The sequence below is a fragment of the Poecilia reticulata genome, linkage group LG3 (assembly GCF_000633615.1).
Source record: "Poecilia reticulata strain Guanapo linkage group LG3, Guppy_female_1.0+MT, whole genome shotgun sequence".
In the NCBI taxonomy this organism is placed as follows: domain Eukaryota; kingdom Metazoa; phylum Chordata; class Actinopteri; order Cyprinodontiformes; family Poeciliidae; genus Poecilia; species Poecilia reticulata.
This window is the reverse complement of record NC_024333.1, coordinates 12643313-12661421: the sequence shown is the minus strand read 5'-3', so window position 1 is coordinate 12661421 and position 18109 is coordinate 12643313. Positions and strand designations below refer to the sequence as shown.

Sequence of the window (18109 nt, the reverse complement as noted above, 5' to 3'; positions counted from 1 at the left end):
TAATAATTTCACATTTAAAAATAATAATAAATCTGGTTAATGATTCTTTCCTTATTTTTTTAATGATTGATAATTCAGGATAAGTAGCTGGGCAAGTATTTGCTTTCTTTGGAAAATGTTATAAATTGATGAATGACTTTTCAAAATATAATATGAGTTTGATAAAAATAAATAAAAATAAAAAACTCTGAGCATAACAAACAAAAGATATGGCAATATGGCACTACATTTGTTTAATCTGTGTTGTACCAGTTCATCCTTAACAATAATTAGTTTTAAATTGAGTTCAGTCAGGTTTATATAAATTAATTCAACTTGAATTAGGTCTTTTTCACTCATCATTCACTGGCAAGCGTATGCATCCTCCGATTTTTCTGTCCTCTTTTCTATGTTCACATGAACTGTATTTTACAGTGTTTAAATGATCAAAATACCTGCCCTCATTCACAAATTTGAATGCTGTTGTCAGCATTCAAATTTATGAAAACAATGCTGAAACTTTGCAAAGTGGTTTACGGAAGTGCTTAACAAGAAAAAAGACAGTTTTCTCATGCACACCGGATATCGTGTTAGCATCTCGTGGGCGCCAGAATAGTAGCCAATCAGGAAACGTCCACAAACTCAGACTACTAAAGAATGGTTGTAGAAGAATATCTAATTTAATTAAAACACAAAAATATATCTGATAAAGACATACGAAAACCAGGTGAACTATATCTCTTGCCTAATTTCAAATTATCCTCTTGTGCTCTGGTGAGTACGAGCCATGTCCCTCTAGACTCCACAATAAACAAATAAAACTGCGATAAAGAAATCAGCATCAGGTAGGCATTCAGCATATGTCAGCTGGTGGTCAGACCAGATACTTGCATGCTCAAGCTCTTTGGAAAGCAGGAAGTTGTGCTGCATTGATCAATATCTGTTATCAGTAGTTTTGTGACACCAACACAGCAAATATTGTGAAAGACAGCAAGAAAACAAAGAAAAGGAAATGGAATCAAACACATAAAGTCAAATACAAATTGATATTTTGAATGAGCAGGCAAAGTACTGTTCTTACATCCTACTACAACTACTGCAAATAATATATAACAAAACATTCTGTGTGAAAACCTAACTTTCAGTCACTGCATGACTGTGTCATAAAAGTGCATTGTGACTGATGTGTGACCTTCATAGTGACATTTGCATGTAAAATGTTATATATTTGCTTATAGAAACCTCCCTGAATACATCCCTTTCAACGGATCAGGTTTATGCAGAACCGTGAAGAGATCATCACTTAGGCTTCTGAAAACTGAAATATAACGCTGTCAGAGAGCAAAAACGTTGCACTTTACTTCAAATGCAGATTTACATACGGCTAGAAACCTAAAGGTAAAACTTTGTTGCTTTTCACTTAAGATTTTATAACCCTGTGATGGACACATTTGTTCACTGAGCCATTTTATGCCCAAATGCATGTTTGCTCAACAAAAGCATCGGATAAAAGTTGTTTGAACTGAGAGCAAATGGCTTTTACGCTCTAAATGTTAAAACTGTTTGTCTCTTTTGCAGATATGATTGGAAGTAGAAATGAATGTTGCAATCACACACAGGAAAGAGAGAGCAAGAGAGAGAGAGTGGAAGAGAGAGAGAGAGTGAGAGAGAGAGTGAGAGATGTTAAAAGAGCAAGCAGGAACTCCCTCTCCTAGGTGTTGCTCCATTTCTTCCACACTTGAGGAACATTGAAAAGGTAAGCAACCAACTCTTTAATTAAGTACATAGCTTTTATTCCCCAGGTTGTAAATTGCCTTTAATTGACGTTAGTTACTGTGGATTCTAGGGGGAAAAACTTGTTATGATCTTGTAATCTCAGATGCAACTTTGCTGCGGGTAAAGATAAAGTGTTCATTAACACGGGAGTCATTGCATGCAGCTACTCACAAACAGGTCTGAATGCAGGTTTGTGCAGAACCCTCAGGCTTCTTAAATGTACTACTGACAGATTCCTTTCACTTTAATCACTTGTGTGGCTATACCTACTGTGTGCAGTTGTAAATTAATAATATATCACTGTGAGAAAAAAAAATACAACATTTTGGGTCATATACTATTTGAGGCTATACAAGTATAGTATAGCTGTTCTTGTACAAGACAGAAGAGGATGACAGAAAGGAAGTAGGTGGTTTCAGTCTGGTTTGAGTTGAGGACATCAGCTTTTTCTTCATTTTAGACAACATATGTGCAATCGTTCTCTTCTTGTGTCTTTGCAGAATCGAGGACAGGTGTGTATTTTTTTAAGCTCCACATCACCTCCATGGCTGACAAAAACACAACACAGACCCCTGCTAACTCCAGCAGCCAATTGCAGGACGACGCTTCCAGGGGAATCCAAATTACAGTCACTCTGCTTATTTTCCTGGTAAGAAATGTTCCACTTGAAATTATTTACAAACTGCACGACTAAAAATGCTTCAGCTATGATCTTTTATTTCCTTTGAGTTTCAGGGATGAAAAATGCACTAGGTTGTGCTCACTGGCTGACTGTGTCTGTTATATTTATGATGAAAACTGTTTGATGGGCGAAAGCCGAAGAGAAATCAGGCAGTAACGTGTTATGTTTAATTGGAAAATCTAAATCTCTTCCTACGCTGTTTGGCTCCCATAGGTGGGCGTGCCACTGAATGGGTTGGTGGTCTGGGCACTTGGACTACGGGGTCGGCGTCACCTGGTGCGCAGAGGAAGCACAGAGGAAACGCGTGCTGCCAGCAGCTTCAGAGTCTACGTCCTGAACCTGGCCATGGCTGACCTTATCTTGCTCCTACGGACTCCTCTCATGGTTGGCTTCATCGTTAACAAGTACAGTTGGCCATTTGGAAAGGAATTCTGTCACCTGGTAATGTTCCTGCGATGTTTTGGGCTGTACGCCTCCGCTTTCCTCCTTTGTGCTGTGGCTCTGGAGCGTTGCTTGTGTCTACTCAGGCCCGTGTGGGCTCGACTGAAACGACCCTCCTGGGCTGTTCCTCTGGTATGTGGAGTCCTGTGGCTGATGGCCTTCATCTTTTCTGTCCCCTACATTTACTTTGCTGAACTGAAGAACGTAACCGGCACATACCATTGCGTGGAGAGCGGAAATTTTAATCTAGGATTGTTTCTGACAGAAACAATAGCTGGCTTCATATTGCCTCTCATGGTATTCGTGGCAAGTAACTTGGCTGTTTTGCTCACCATTAACAAAGCCATGCCTTCAACACCGAGTGGCACAACGCCATCGATGGCACGCAAGATGACCAGGATGTACCATGTGCTCTTTTCCACCATGGTCCTCTTTCTCACCTGCTGGGTGCCCTACTTTGTCTGTCGTTTCGTGCAAGCCCTGGCAGAGAACAACACTGCATTGCACTATTCAGCAACGAAGGCCGTATATATCTCTCTGTTTCTGGTGTACATCAAGAGTGCTCTTAATCCTGTGCTGTACGTGTTTGCTGCCAGAGGCCTGGGCCGTGCCATCAAAAATTCACTCGTCTCAACAATTGAAAAACTTTTCAATGAGGAATCCTACGAGTCCATACGAAGGAAGTCACTCAAGAGCTCCCAGATCTAATCCAGATGTTTAGAAATGTTTTGAAATAATACTCATTGACAACCTCATCCATTCATTTTCTATCCACTCCGAGGAGGGGCTTCAGTAGCCAAGGGGCAAGAGAAAGGGTCCACCCTGGGCAGGTCACCAGAACCACACATGACAACAATGTTAAACTCAAGAGCAGTTTAGAGTGACTGATTAACCTAATCGCTATTTTTGGACGTTGAGAGGCCACCAAAATACCTGGAGTGAAGTCTACAAAGAAAGGACATTTTTGAGCCCAGGACTTTCTGTGAAGCTTTGGTTGATGTTTTTTTTTTTTTTTAAGCTTTATTGTCCTCCCCTTCGACTCTTCCTGCTTCCCCCAATATAAACATTGTAAATAAAATCTAAGGAATGTTACTGTGAAGCACTTTATGTCAATGTTTTTCAATGTGCATATGAGACAGAGAAACATGTTTTTATGAATGTATAAAATGTATTTTGAAATTGTGTGTTTTTGAACCTATTAATAAAGATTGTTTTGTTGCAGTTTTTTGTTGTTGGTATTTAACGTACATGTGATGCAAGTAAAAAGATTTAAATACCCACAGAATTTTTCCACACTCTAACTACACACTTAGTGCTTTTGATTGGGACTTTATATTCCAGATTATAACAAAGTAGTTTGTAATTGTGCAAACTGTTTTGTTACAATAGTTTTTACAAATAAAAATCAAATAAGTATGACACTCCAATTAAAATTCCCCCTCCCCAGTTTAGATGGAGTTTAGATAAAATGCAAAAAATTGGAGTTTAGAGGGTTTTATTATATTTGCAAGGCATTTCATGGAAAGGCACCACCATATTATACATTATTTATATAATATACAATAGTATATGTTTAATATTCTTTAGCGTTAAGGATCAAATTAGATTTTTTTTTTAATGAGCATATTTGTTAACTAATGGTAAATTCCTCTCACAATCATATTCTACATCAGTCAAAAGTTGTTAAGGTCTTTTTCACGCTAACAGAGAAGTGAAAATTTATTAATCCATCCTCCACGTCTGTATAGATGCAGCAAAAGAAACAACTTGCAGATTTTAACAAACGAAAACGCTAGGTGCAGACCCAGCGTTTCCTTTTGTTAAAATCTACAGCAGCCTTTCTCAAGTTTAGGAGTTTAAGCAATTAATTTCAAAACTCAGTATTGCCAAATCATTTCCCTGAACTAAATGACTTCTCTTTTAGTCTGCTTCTGCTGAATACTGAATCTGCTGCATCTTCATTGTTCTTTCTATATATTTAGATTGACTAGAAACAAATTTTACCAAAGAACATGGCATCATATAAATATACCAAATACATTTCAACTAAAAGGCAGCCCGATCTGACTAGAGGAAAAAATATTAAAAATTTAAAAAAAAATTTAAATAAAAAAGACGCAACAGCATGTTTAAGTGTGCACATCTCTAAATACTTTCTTAAAACGCCTTTTTGTTCTACTTTAGCTTTCGGCCTTGAGGTATGCAGCCACCTCTAACTGCAGGCTCTGGTTGTAGCAGAGATGGACAAGAAGCTGAGTAAAGAGATCTGGTGGATCTCCTCTTGAATGTAAACAAAACAAATTATTTTTGATTTCAGGAGAAACAGGGTTAGATCAAACCCTATTTCCACCATGGGAGAAGAAATGGAGGTGGTTGAGGAATATAAATACCTCAGTGTTCATCTGGACAACAGACTGGACTGGAGATTCAACAGTGACGCGCCTATAAGAGGGAACATAGCAGACTTTCATTACTGAGCAAGTTTAGGTTCTTAAAGTCTTGCAGCAATGTGCTGCTTATATTCTGTTGTGGAGATTGCACTTTCTTCTCCATCAACTGTTGGGTAGCGGCATCAGAGCCAGGGAATAAAGCAGCAATCTGATTTAAAAAAAAAAAAAAAAAAAGGCTGGTTTTATTCTGGGGATTTCTGTGGAAGCTCTGGAGATGATGATGCAAAGAGCAATTCTTCATAAAAACCATAAAAATTAAAAACCCTGAAAATCCTCTACATGAAACTGTTTTACAACAATGGTGTCTTCAGTCTGAGGGTTCTTCAGATTCACTGTAATACATAGAGCTACATCAGCTACTTTCTGCCCAGAGCCATCAGCATCTGAGTCATAAAGGACAACATAGTTTTCTCAGGCTGTGCCACATTTTTCAACAAGACTTCTGTATTACCGCTGTTCAGACATAAAGAGGATAAAAAGCGAGTTGTCACATGTGGATCTAACCAGCATAAGTTTGAAATTGTTGCAACTCCTTCAGTGTTACTGTAAAGTCCTTTGCAGGCCCCTGACCAGATTCTGTATTGTATTTTTATTAGTTATTTAGAAAGATCCAATTGTAATACAGTTCTTGATGTTCCACATTTTCTCCAGATATTGATGATCATCTTAATTATGATATATACATATTTCTCTAGATTCTTTTTTGTAACCTTCTCCTGACTTATACCTTTGTACCATGAGGCCCTTTGGATGCTTTGCAATCTCTTTGTAACTATAAGATGAAATGGAGTAAATGTGAAAAAAAAACTGACACTTTAGCTATGATTTATCAGAGTCTCTATAGCTGATGACAAATGTGTTCACAGCAAGACAGAATGCAAAATTAATACATAAGGTGGACCAATAAAGATTCAAACAGGTTATTGTAGCTTTAATATTCTTTTTAAACATCCCCCTCAAACATACCTGCTTGTTTTTCGACTGAACTTTATACATCACATTAAAGTCAATTATCTCTCATGTTCTTGTGTTTTATTGCACCGCAAACAGCTGGCGTTTTGACAGAAGTGTGTAGACTTTTTAATGTTCTCTGTGTTTGATCCTTTTCTCCTCTGCTTGTACTCAAATTCCTGATTTTCAAGATCTTCTGGATAAATCCCTTTGGCTGTTATCCGATCTGTGTTGGTGAGGATTACAGGGGATTTGCAGCAACAGCCCCATGGCACTGGAGCACTCTTCAATTGAGAAGAAAGTGTGACTTCCACGTGAATCTTTTTGTCAGCCTTGCTTTTGATGATTGGAGATTTCCTCCAGGTTGGATTTATTTTTTGAGATGACTTGTCAGGAATAAAGCAAAAGGACTTATGGAATAGCTGCCAGGGGTGTGTCTTTTCATCAGAGGACACATTCCTGCCTGTGTTCAGGCTTGCAGGAGGCTGGGGCGTGATTAGACATTAATTCATGATGCATCTTGCCTGCAGGTTCGTGACACTCGGAAAAGACATGGAGGCAAAAGTACCAAAGTCGATGTCTTGCCTCAAGGAAAACGGTTGTATGGATTCCAACCAGCATCACATCACATCACTGTGCTGGAATGCAGTTGTGCTTAAAAGGAAGTGATACCATAGTATAACCATGTTTATAGAAGTGATAATTTTGTGCTGAATTAATACTTTCAGTTGGAAAAAAAAAGAGTTTCATTTCACATAACTAATGGTTACATCTTACAACCTCTTGAATGCAGAGGCGGCTTGCAAACTCCTTAACTGCCTTGGAAACAGCTGATTATGTGGATTTATTTTTTTTTCCACAAATGTTTATTTAAAAAAAACTACACAGCTACTGACTCACTCTAGATGGCATTGATTTGGTCATCAGTGTAAATTTAGAGTTATAGTGTCATTATAGACCAAGGTACATCCTAGTTTAAACTCCTTTCTCCTGCTACTCTCCAATATTTCCAGCTACTCCTGCCATTCTCTGATTCTTAGTTCCGTTTCTTGTTTTCAGCCCAGTGCTTCTGTGTTTAGATGTCACTTTTCTGAACAAACTCATTACCAGCTCCCGGTTTTCTCCCGGCTCTTAGTTTTCTTTTCCACACTGACTCCTGGGTCAGTGTGTCATTGTTTTATGTTTTCACTTCCACTTAACCACCAGCAAGTTCCCACTCGTATTAGGCCAGGTGAAGAATGGCATCTATTTTCTTCTTTTAAATGAACCTGTTCCTTTCCAATGTTCCTCACTCAGGATGAGGGATTGATGCAAAATGAATCAGCAGGGATTCTTAGACATACGTTTTTATCAGCTGTCATTGCATAATCAATCGTATTTTTCTACTTTGGTACAAGTGCGTAATGAATACCTGTTTCTGGAAAAGGACAATGTAACTGAATTTTACTGGAATAATTTTAACTTATTTACATTTGGGTTGCATTGGATTCTATCCAGTTAGATATGCAAAAGATGCATTTCTCTAGTAGATTAGTTATTTCTTAGGAGGTGTAAATCAAGATATACAATCTCCTTACGTCACTGTAGACTCATAAAAGCTTCCATCTAAAAAAAAAAAAAAAAAAAAACTGTTTATAAAAAACATTTTAAAAACCAAAAGACTTCACATTTTTTAACAAAACACGTTTGACTTCTGTTTCTATTGTCGAGTGAAACTTTATTTGAAAACAATACGGTACTTTAGTGACGCATATAAATGTAGCACAAGGCTGGACAGACAAAAGGCAAATATATCTTATGTTTCAAAGGTTACAATTTTAATTTTAAGATAAATGGATCAGATAAATCTAACCACAACAATCAACCTAATAAAAAAAAAACTGAAAAAACATTTCCTGCATTAAAAACCCTTAAGAAAAATGTTTTTCTACTTCATCTTCATAAGTTGCACCACTGCTCAGTGAGGGGAAGAGGTGATCAGCATGTTTCTGTGCCTGCAGTAATAGGACCTGGGCATCCTGGGTGGTCTCTGGTTTCTGCAGAATGACCCCCAGCTTCTGAGCTATCACCTCACAATCACACTGTGGTATTATTTTCCGTAAACGAGTCTGAAATAAACAGAAGATGCAGTGGTCACTGTGGTGCTCGAAGATTGGGTTTTGCTAAAGTAGCATTTGCACGAAATGATTACGTGCAACTCTCACGAGTTAATATGTACAATGAGATTTAAAATAATGTTGCAATAGCTGAAAGGCGTTTCACCACAAAGGGCATCCTCAATGTTTCCTGTTAAGATTTCACAGGAACTGCACATGCAGACAATTTCACATTATTAAAAGAAGTAGTAAGATAAACAATATGTGTTCAGAGTGTAAAGACACACAGATAATAAAGGGGTTTTTGAACAGCATCAAAACTCACCTCTAATGTAATTTCCTCTTTTTGTGGCAGAAGAGACGGAAGCTTGAGAACGCATTGGTCTCTTATTTCTATTATCTGCAGGTGGGCAGGAAATAATTGCTCACATTAGTGTTTTTTACCACAAGCTCGGATCTCAAAATCTCAGCCATCTTTTGTCGATTTCCTGTACTTTTAGACATGAGAGATCTTCCAAACAGAAGTGAAAGCTCTAAATGCCCACATGTGAAATATTCAAGTTTGAGACAACAGTGATTCACCTCATCTCTTTCATAATCACTGCGATTTTGAAATGTCCCATTCAAGTAGAAGACTCCAAGTGTGTGCAACCAAGAAAAAATATTCTCAAAATATGTTGAAAACTTCTTAGAACACAAGATATAATGTTCAATTAAAAGAAACAGTGAGCGCATTGGAATGGGTTGAAACAAAACAAAAATCAAAAGAATGTAATACTCAAAGTTGCCATAAATCTATATAAATAGTGTATGTGGATAATGACAGACATTTTGCTCTCACCTGTTTTGCTTTCTTTTCTTCTTCCTCCAACTCATCTCTCAGCTTTGAGCATATCTGCTGTAAAGACACCGTCTGCTCCTCTGTCCTTTCCAGCACGCTGACAACAGCCTTCAAGTCTGCCTGAGCAACCAAAATACAGATACATGTTCTGTGAAACAAACACATTATGTTTTAAAACGTGTAGATCAGAAGGAACATTATGACTGCTAAAAGGCCGACAAAAACACAACGTCTTCATTACAGTGTCATCTGACTGTGAGGGGGAGGACAGAAGGCAGGAAATGAACATGCTGTCTTTGGATCTCATGTGTTTGACACACACACCTGTGGGGACTTGAGCAAACCTGACAAGGGAGAAATCTCTAAAGTTATAATATTATCTGATGTCAGATGTCTACCAACACATGGTAGGTGAAGAAAAACAATTATCCAGAGAGACTGCTATGGCGGACAATGGATCACTAATCCATACAGGAAGTAAAGACCATGTAGTTCCATGTAAGTGGGACTATACTCCCACGCATTGAAGGTTTTGCTTTTGGGTAAACATAATAAATTAGGGAGTGTGTGCCAGCACTTGTACTATCTTTACACTTTTCAGGAACATACACATACACGAACAAAAACAAAATAAGATGTTGCCATGGGCTCTAATTTTTTCTAAATCCAAGTCACATTCAGGATGTGATGCATGTGCTGCACAAACAGTTCGCTCAGCAAACCTACAACCTCAAATCCTACAGAATCAGCTTGACTGTACAATCAAGCTGTACAGAATCAGCTGTACAGCCTGATTCTGTACAGTGCAATGAAAAAGCTGTTTTTCATTGGTCAGAACTTTTCTTGCAGCAAAAGCAGGGACTCAACTGAGATTTAAAGGGTCAAATATTACCTCATGATTCTTCAGAGCATGCTTTGTTTCTTTAAATGACCTGGAAATCAGCAGATAATACTTTCTTGTAGAACTAACAGAAAAGGCTACCACATTTGAAAAATAGCTGAGGTGTTGCCACAAATATGCTCTAACTTCTACAGGAAACATCTGCGTAAGCTGTTTTTTTTCCCCTTGACTTCGGCAGTGGTTGTGGCAGTGAAATGTGGTAACAGATAGCAGCAAAATGCTTAGTTTCAGTCTTGTTAAACAACTGTTTTTTTTATTCATATCAATCTACACCCAAAACATTACTCAGAAAACATTCATGAAGACTGAAGATAAAGAGGACAAATCTTACTTTGAAGATGTCTGGATTTATTTTGTTAACATGATTCTCACCTTCAGGGAGTTCAGCGTCGTCTTTCCGAGCTCAGACTTCTTGGTCTCCTCCTGGTGGCGTTGAGTTGAATGAATCAAATCTCCCCGTTTCTGCGCTGGAACCTTAAGTTGTGCACAATTAGCTAAAAACCTGGAAAAATTTGCAGAAAGCATATCACTCAGATTTCATCGGACATGTTTGACGTCTCGCAACCACACTGGATTCTATACCATAAAATAACTTGATGCATGCTTATCAGTGTTTATTGGAATCTCACAGGCAATATATAAACTCACAGGAGCAGCACTTTTCTGCTTGATATGTTTCTTATCTTCCTCATAGGAACCCAAATGTCACCAAATTATTCATTTCAGTTACTTTTGATATCACATCCACCTGAAACTCCCTAATAGAGTTTAGGTAAATAAATCTTTGATGAAATAACATTAGAATGAAATTGAATAATCCTGTACTTGTCTTTAAACATGGAAAATTCATACGGTGTGCATTTCACATATGACTTATTTGATGAATTTGGACTGAAATGTTAGACACTCACTTATTTTTGATGATGTTTAGATGTTCCTGGCTCTCTTTCTTCCCTGCCCGCCTCAAAGCAAGTGTTGCTCTGTCAACAAAAAGGGGTTATTTTCATTTTTCATGCATAGTAATTATTTGATATTAATATTGTCATTGCAAGCAGGGATAACATTAATTTGTTATATTTAGCTCTATTACACTATAAGTTTTGTAATAGTTGCTGAAGATGGATTTAAGCTTGAATTGCACAGCCTATCAAATGGCAATCATCATTGCATTCAATGTCTACAGTACTCCAACCGACTGCTTATATGTGATACTATAATAAGAGTAAGCAAAGAGAAAGAGATGGGAAAATATGGGCTGTTTGTAATTGATATTGCATTGTTCAGCAATAGCATGATAATTATGTATCTTGATATGATGCAGCCGTAGTGTAATCCAACTTGCAGTGAGAGTCTCATAAGTGTAAATATGTTTAAACCTTTAACTTGTGATAGCAGCATTGCTATGAAAAATGTATGCAGAACTGACAGTTGTTTCATTTTTAACAGAGACATGTTAAATGACAAGTAAATTAACTATAGATTTTATTTTGAGATAGAAATCAGCAAAAAAAACAAAAACAACAGAATGTGTATATTTATTACAAGTGATATCGTCACCACAATATTTGACAATATTTTCACTGCATGGTTTTCTAATATCTTGGGTGTGTCCTAGTACATACCCTCATGAGCAGGTGATTTATAAAATACTTAATAGTTTTCAGACTGAAAAATCTTCAGTGTGAAACTCACAGTATGGATAAGTCCAATATGTTCTCCACAGCATTGATGGTGGACGGGGGCATCGGCCTCCAGCTGTCCTGAATGGTCATTTTCTTTGATACTGAAGGTGAATCCCCTTTAGCTTTTAGGAACAAGCACAAAGAAATATCACATTAACAACAAACCTCTTCCCTGTATCTGAACAGTACATAAGCAGATTTTACCTTTTCTCCTCTTAACTGATTTGGTGAGGGGGATCTTCTCATTATCACCTTGCTCCTGATCCTAAAATAGGCCACAGAGGCTGATTGTAGTGGATTTACCAGCGAAACAAAGCAGTATATAAAACAGTTGTGTGTTTATAATATGTCACCTCTTTTGCAGGAAATCCAGACGCCTTTTCTTTTTTCTTTTTCGGGTTGGGGGCTTTTGTTGGAGGCCGTTTTGAGCCTCTTGACGGCTTCATAGTATTAATCGTTCAGAAACAGCTAGCTAAATAGCTAACTACCAACGCCTTAAAGCTTCGATAGTATTAATAAGATGAAAATTATTTTGACCAATATGTTTAGGCTTAATGTGATTTAAGACACAAACTACACAGTAGAAAAAGAGCAACAAAATCTAAAACTGAGGTATCGGTATGTTATAATCACCTAACGACCTGTATTTTCGCGCTGTTGTTTTCGAACGTTTAGACTCAAAGCGCATGCGTCATTAGTGGGTGAACGTACCCAGAGTCATGCTTGTCAGGCAGCACGTTCTGGCGACTGCAGCATGCATGAGAAGTCCAAGTACTTCATATACAGCTACTTATCTTGACGGATATAAAAGCAGTACAGTCATTTCGCTGTACGAATTTTTTATACTCCCGCTAAGATGTGGCAAGAGGCCGCCTGTAAGACAAAACACGGGGCAAAATTACACTATGACCCCAAAACCTCTCAAACCATCAACTTTAATAACATTTCTACTATAAAAAGCTACTCTGCATCTGCACAGTGTTTTCTCATATTATGTCACTCCCATAAATGGCAAATCATATTTCTCTTGGATATATGGTTTTAAAGGGGCATTATTATGGCAGAAAAATTCCCCCATAGACGGTGCCATTCTATGGCACAATCAAGTCATTGTCACCTTCACTTGTTATAAAAATGGTGTACAGTATATAATTTAAGAGTATATACTTAAGTTGACTTGCCTCTTTAAGAAGCCGCTACTCTTTCTGACACGCCACCTTCTTCACAATGCTTTTTTATTATGCCTTTATAACTGTTGTAATTTGCATAGGTGTTTGCTAATTGCTCCTATGCTATTGCTAGCCTGAAGTTGTGTGGGGAAAAAGGAGCTTTGTGAAAGTAGACGGTGCATTGTGAGAGTAAGCATTTAGGCACCCCTGAATGGCTCAAGGATTTCTGAAACATGCATGAAAGAATTAAAGCAACAATCCAGGTATGTTTTTGATTAGCTAATAACATTATAAAATGGTATAAAGCTAAAAAAAAAATTCTGTTTAGAATTTTTTGATGACGAGAAAGACTGATTGGTGAGGTTAACAGACGAGGCAAAAGTACCTGATTCAGACTGACTTACAGTCATTACTTGAATAATAATTTGAGGAGTAGTCAAATTTAAAATACATAAAAACAGGTTAATTGGTTTGTTTTCCTTTTTTTTCTCTCGCTATAACAGATATTTCACTGTAGATTTACAAAGCAGATATGCAAACAAACAGCTTATATCTGCACTATGAAACTTGTAACATTTTTATGTTAAGCTATCAAAAACATCAACTGCTTACATTCATTTATCTCTATTTGAGCAAAAATATTTTGGGGGGGAAAAAATAATCAAAAAATTGTTTTCTGTAATTTATATGCAGTATAGAATAAATCTTACCCCAAAACACATTGAAATATCAGTAGTCAGATTAACCTATCTTTTCGTATTTTCATTGGCTTTGTATTTTTTTATGAATTAAGTGAGATGTTATTTGTTTTCACTTGTCCCATGTTTTATTTGTCTATTATGAGTCAGAACCAAGTAGCTCGATAGTAATAAACATGAGTCATTGGTTTACATAAGCAAAACAAACAAAAAAAGACTTAAAATGTGTCATTGAAAAAAGAAAGTTGTTTCTGAAAGTGAGGGAGTAACAAAATTCAGGTCGAGTCTTCAGACATGCGGTCTGGATGATGTCGGCTGTCCCCCAGGTCCCTCACACCCTCCCTGGAAAGTGAAATTTGCCTGCAAAGCGTCCATGGTTGCGCAGGTCAAATGGACTAAGCACCTTCCTAATGCCCATCATGTTGCCTTGGGCTATCTGCTTGAAGGTCCAGGGATTCTGGTTGTTCTCCTCCATCTCTTTCTGCTTTCTGTGCATTTCTTCCAGACTCTCTCGGCTCATTACCTGAAATAATAAAGGCAAAGAATTGCTTTAACATGCGAAAACCAAATAGATACATTTGTTCTCAGAATTTATTTCTTTTATTATGTATTTTCTGTTTTCAATGTGTCTAATAAAATTAGGAATGAAAAGAAATGTTGCAATGTTGGTCTTGCAACAACATTGCAAGACCAGCAATGTTGTTTCGCTTAGAGAACTGTCTCTAAGCGAAACAACATTGCTGGTTGTTTCGCTTAGAGACAACCAGTCTGTTCTCATTTTCTGGCCAATGAGGACAGGCCAGAAAATGGATGTTGCAGAGGAAGGACGGAGGCAGCTGCACCATTTTTTTTAGAGTCCTATACGTCTAAAAATGCTGAAATTATTTAAGGGCTTTTCTTTTAATCCTGAGCAGTTGTTCGGCCAGCAGTTGAAATTATGTGGGGATGCCTGACTGCAGACTGGTTTTTAAAAGAATCTTTCATTTTCCACCTCTTAAATGGAGCTTAAACACGGCTCATCGGCAATGTTCAATCAATTTTAACATCATGTTTAATTTTTAATAATATTCAAGCAGCTTAACAGATCCACTGATAAGTTTCCTTTGAGGCAGAGTCCAGTAAAATCAGTGCAGCACTGAATAAAAAACGGTGAGATGGTTACTTTTAAACCCTTATGTAGAAACTAATGAGCCCTTTGCTAGGTGAAAGTGTCCAGGTTATAGAAAGTTTTGATCTGAGCCATTTAGGCAGTTAACTGCTGTGATTATGATTTAAACAAAACAAACAATGATTTGATGACATATGACTTCATAGTTCTTGTATCGTCATTTCTATACTCAGAAAATGTTGAAAAAAAAAAGGGAAATTCTGCTAGGGTATGGGAATTTATCACCACAGCTGTAAATGTGCACCAGTTTGGTTTCTTTTTGCCTTTGTATCTAAACAGCAACTGGAACAGAGCACACTCTAAGATCTCACCTTAGCAGGAAAGGGCAGCTTCTTGGCCACTTGAATCAAGACATGCTCAATCTCCCCCAGCTCCACCTTTCCTCCCAGTTCCACGATCAAACGTCCGGACCGGACCGGTGTCACGTAGTGATCGATGGCTCCTTTACCGCCGCCCATGCGTTGGCCCAGGCCTTTACGCGTGATTGGCTTGTACGGGGCACTGATACGCCACCGGGCAAATGTTGTGTGGGGATCTATCTTTCTGTTAATTGTTAGACGGATCATCTCTATATGACCCCAGTGCAGGTAGCCTCCGCCCATGGCCTGAAAAATAAAGCAGCAGAGTTACTTTGTTATTTAACGCTCAAACTCAGCCATTTAATTGTGCAAAATAAAGTTAAAACATGTGGACAAATGTCATAAAAATACCACACACAAAAAAAGGCTGTAAAACTTTGGTCATTATACTGAGGTAAAGATGTGACATATGTAACGGACAATTTCAGCTGTCAGAAAATCCTCAATTGACATCAGTGCACTCACAACGATGGCATACTGCCCACAAGTGAAGGTATTCGATGTCATAGCCGGTCCTTGGATATCCCTGAGCTTCTTTTTCTCTTTCTTAGCCTGTTTTAGGTTGGGCACCTTGTTCAAAAACTTCAGCTTTGGTTTCTCCGGCAGCACAACATCTTTAAGAGAGGAATGAGGACAAAATATTAAGATGCGGGACAGGAAATGGTCTGAGGAAGTCTAAAGCCCGCATCCATAAAGTGGAACACAAGGCATATACGAATTACTGCACCACATTCAGCAAAGCTTAAAATCATTTACCGCCCTGACAGTTTAAAATTTTCCAACATGATTACCAGGCAATCTGTGGAGGGAGCCTTAAATTAGATAAAATGTTAAAAACACCAGTGAAAATGTGTACAAATCTGGTTAGTAACTATAAGACTTGAAATTTGAATAAAGAAGCTTAAATCATGTAATGGCAAGATTTTTCTATTGATTACTGATGAAGCGATAAATATCTTTTGACATAAATGTATATAACATCCCTTTTATATTGTTTTATGATCTCTAGACTGAGTGATGTGCATAATTATCAGTGTCTTATGTGCTCAAAAAAAAAGTCTGATATGAATGAGGAGAAGATGAAAGCTTACTGCTGTAGTCTGGAGTGACTGGAAATGTCTTCAGCCCAGCAGCGCAGATTTTCAAATAGCTGTGCAGAGGAGCTGTGGAGTAAATGCAAAGTTGATAAAATGACAAATTGTGATTAGTTGCGACTCAAAGCCCCCAAAAGGTCGTGGTGAAGTTTAGGATTGCATTTAACTTTGAGTTAGCATAGCACTGAATTATTTTTTTGGTTTCCAGCTTTATCAGATATAAAGGACAATTGCTGTGCGGGAATCCAGCCATGCTTGCTTCATATGATCCATTTCTGTTAATCGTCATTTGTTAATCGGTATTTGAGAATTCCCAAGTGCCCAAATGCATCATTGTTAACACAAGCCTCATTACCTTGCTGGTGACCGTGAGTTCTGCAGATTACCGTCAGGCCGCCGACAGCAGCCTTAACGAGGGAGATCATTTTGTAAAAACCCGATACTAAAAAACCGTAATTTTTATTTCGTTTGATTCATACATCGGCATTTTAGAAATACTAGCAAAGTACTGTATTTTTAGGAACGCCACACGCTGAGCAAGGTCGCTGCCATTTCTGTGCAACAAATACTTCCGCCAAGATGAGGTAGGCACTTCCTGTTGAAAGTGATTTTCAAAATAAGCGGTGCTTTAATTTCGATCACTTTTCTGTAAACATCATTTCTGCACAGATTTGATTTCTTCGGCACATTTATAGTTTATTTGCCCCGTTCAGAATTTCATTGAGTGCCCTCAATGAAAGAAATAAGCGACAGATTTGAAAATAGAAACTTGTGAAATGTCAAAGTTGTTAAAATATTGAACTCATTTAACATTTAAATTCCCCTTTAAACGCGTTTATTTGATAAATAGGTGACGTGAAATTGCATTCTACTTTTTCAAATGAGAAATTGTTAGGTGCAATTTAGTCTTCCAGGTTTCTAATACTTGGAATTAGCTAAGTCAGTAATTGAACTTAATGCATTTATTCAAAATGACCATATGTTATATAAACGTCTATGGACACTTTGCACATGTTTTTTAAATAAAACTAGTAATTTGAGTTGTTTTCATGAGATGTTGAGCATGGGTCTAATATATAGTCTATAAAAAGGACACAGTCTGCTGACATTAGATGCATTCAGAAGATAAGCGACCACTGATGCATATCCTCACACCTTTAACTAGCTTTGAACCCAACATTTTATGTGAAACGATAAGACAATCAGCATGAAAACAAAAGATTTTGGTGCTTTATGATTTATTATCAGAACAAGGTTTTGACATTTCACATAAACATCGGTTTCTCCAGCAGGTATGTAGCAATTTTCCATCGGAAACATAATTTCTGCCTCTAAGGTCATCCACAAACAAAATTATGTTCTTACCTACAAAATTCATGTTACATTATAGTTGCAACAAAAGATAAGGTCTTAAATAAAATGAGCATAAATAACAGTCATTTCTTTCAAGCATAAGGTTTCAAATCTAGAACACTTTTATAAAAACTTCTTCACACAACTTCTAGGTGGCTAAATGCCAGGAGAATTTGGCGATTTTCTCAGTCAATAAAAATACATGTCACTTTGATGTTTTGACAAGAGAGAGGACGCTAGTGAAGATGCTAAATCCCATGGTAGAGAAGATCATATTTTGGAATATTCTGAGGATCTATTGGACTCTGGACTATCATTTTCCCCCTCATGGCTCCTCTGTAAATCACCTCGATAAGGTCTATGAAGTCCTGCTTGGTTTTAAAGCTGCCAACAAATTTAGTGTGATCTGGAGACCTGAAAGAACATTAAAAACACATAATAAACACCACTCTAATGTAACTATATATAT

General features: G+C 37.5%; 4 protein-coding genes across 4 annotated transcripts in view; 1 reads left to right on the top strand and 3 right to left on the bottom strand.

The window, feature by feature from the left end:
- Positions 1 to 1648: 1648 nt before the first annotated feature.
- Positions 1649 to 4079, top strand: LOC103461953 (C3a anaphylatoxin chemotactic receptor). Its single transcript, XM_008404366.2, has 3 exons — positions 1649 to 1735; positions 2256 to 2404; positions 2651 to 4079. Exons 2-3 carry the CDS (start codon positions 2300 to 2302, stop codon positions 3584 to 3586), a joined length of 1041 nt encoding a protein of 346 aa, XP_008402588.1. The 5' UTR covers positions 1649 to 1735; positions 2256 to 2299; the 3' UTR covers positions 3587 to 4079.
- A 3903-nt stretch (positions 4080 to 7982) lies between these two features.
- Positions 7983 to 13224, bottom strand: cenpq (centromere protein Q). Its single transcript, XM_008404367.2, has 8 exons — positions 12153 to 13224; positions 12004 to 12064; positions 11810 to 11921; positions 11029 to 11097; positions 10490 to 10619; positions 9217 to 9336; positions 8701 to 8775; positions 7983 to 8387 (listed from the first exon to the last, which is right to left on the bottom strand). Exons 1-8 carry the CDS (start codon positions 12243 to 12245, stop codon positions 8190 to 8192), a joined length of 858 nt encoding a protein of 285 aa, XP_008402589.1. The 5' UTR covers positions 12246 to 13224; the 3' UTR covers positions 7983 to 8189.
- A 547-nt stretch (positions 13225 to 13771) lies between these two features.
- mrpl16 (mitochondrial ribosomal protein L16) lies at positions 13772 to 17087 on the bottom strand. The gene is made up of 5 exons (XM_008404368.2): positions 16643 to 17087; positions 16285 to 16356; positions 15659 to 15807; positions 15146 to 15439; positions 13772 to 14189 (listed from the first exon to the last, which is right to left on the bottom strand). Exons 1-5 carry the CDS (start codon positions 16710 to 16712, stop codon positions 13998 to 14000), a joined length of 777 nt encoding a protein of 258 aa, XP_008402590.1. The 5' UTR covers positions 16713 to 17087; the 3' UTR covers positions 13772 to 13997.
- Positions 17088 to 17506: 419 nt separating this feature from the next.
- txnl4b (thioredoxin-like 4B) overlaps positions 17507 to 18109 on the bottom strand; it is a 2008-nt gene continuing 1405 nt past the window's right edge. Inside the window, exon 3 of the mRNA XM_008404370.2 lies at positions 17507 to 18054. Within this exon, the coding sequence (XP_008402592.1) occupies positions 17889 to 18054 (166 nt within the window). The 3' untranslated portion in view covers positions 17507 to 17888. The remainder of the gene's footprint in view (positions 18055 to 18109) is intronic.